Source organism: Trachymyrmex cornetzi, unplaced genomic scaffold (assembly GCF_001594075.2).
Source record: "Trachymyrmex cornetzi isolate Tcor2-1 unplaced genomic scaffold, Tcor1.1 scaffold790, whole genome shotgun sequence".
In the NCBI taxonomy this organism is placed as follows: Eukaryota; Metazoa; Arthropoda; class Insecta; order Hymenoptera; family Formicidae; genus Trachymyrmex; species Trachymyrmex cornetzi.
The window spans coordinates 51280-52472 of NW_017300125.1; the positions used below are offsets into that span (position 1 = coordinate 51280).

Consider the following 1193-nt stretch of genomic DNA (forward strand, 5'->3'; position numbering starts at 1 on the left):
CCCTTTTTTAGTACATAGGGATACAGAGAGCATACGTCTATGTAGCGTATTTTCTCCGTTCCTGCAACATCGCATCGGGTTGCTATATTCCCCGTTCGGCCACCGAAAAATGCATCGCGCGGATCGAGAGGCGAGTTCTTTATTATCTGAGCATTTTCAAGAAAATCGCGCATCTCACTATTCTCACGTATTTCTCGGTCGAAATCGCACTCCCATTTCTCCATCACCAGGTATCCCCGTCGTCGAAGACGCCATGTCGCCGCGAGAGTTCGCTCGTAGCGCGTGTCGATCGTATCGCCATGATCGGTGGAAGAATTGAGTTTTCTCTCGCAATTTATTCGGAAGCATGATGGACACCCATGCCAAAAGCATCCGTGAAATTGTAACACGTAACGTTGCGTCTCGTTCTCCAAATCAGTTTCGTAATATCCATCGACGGGCGTACCGGCAATCCGAAATTCGCGCCCTCGCCCCGCGTGGCTTATCCGTTGATTGAGCTCACGCTCCATCCACACCAACCACTGCACGGCTTTGGGCGAGTGATTATCTCTATATCTGTATCCACCCACTGGAATGACTCCTATTTCTTTCCCGCGTAAAAAGTTTCTGCGAAAAACTTTCATACACGTAGAAGCGATAGTTGTGCATTCCACGAACGCACACACGCTCCCGCGTTCAAGAAAGATTTTCCTGAAAGCCAAGCAGGCCCGTCGAAGGACGTAGTTACGACAATATTTGACTATTTCGCGTTGAAAATAAAAAATGAAGCCGGATTGTGTCATATCGTCGTGCCATTTTATAAAATGCTCGCGTTCCTCGGGTTTCATTTGTTCGGGCGAATAATACCGTGCGCTAGGTATTGGTCCGATATATGCTTGATGCTCTTTTCTATTTAATAAATGAGGAAAGATGCCTTTACCCGATGTATCCTGCAGTCCGAAACCCTTAGGTAAATCAGATAATCGCATCGGCATATAATTTGAGCTATCAATAAATTTTGTGTTACCGACCGTCATCATGATAATTTTCGTCCCGTTCAAAATCATCCGTGGCTCTTGAATTATGCCAGATCGTTTTACGATGTATTTTAAGATAAACTGAGCGTCAAACGCTTTCGCATTATGCGCGATACAAATTATTTTGTTAAAATATTTTGACGTTCGCGTTGCGAAATCTACAAATTCTTTTACCGG

General features: G+C 45.0%; 1 protein-coding gene across 1 annotated transcript in view; it reads right to left on the minus strand.

Moving 5' to 3' along the window:
• LOC108768370 (uncharacterized) overlaps positions 1–1193 on the minus strand; it is a 3978-nt gene that overhangs the window by 1014 nt on the left and 1771 nt on the right. Inside the window, exon 2 of the mRNA XM_018518770.1 lies at positions 42–1188. Within this exon, the coding sequence (XP_018374272.1) occupies positions 42–1188 (1147 nt within the window). The remainder of the gene's footprint in view (positions 1–41; positions 1189–1193) is intronic.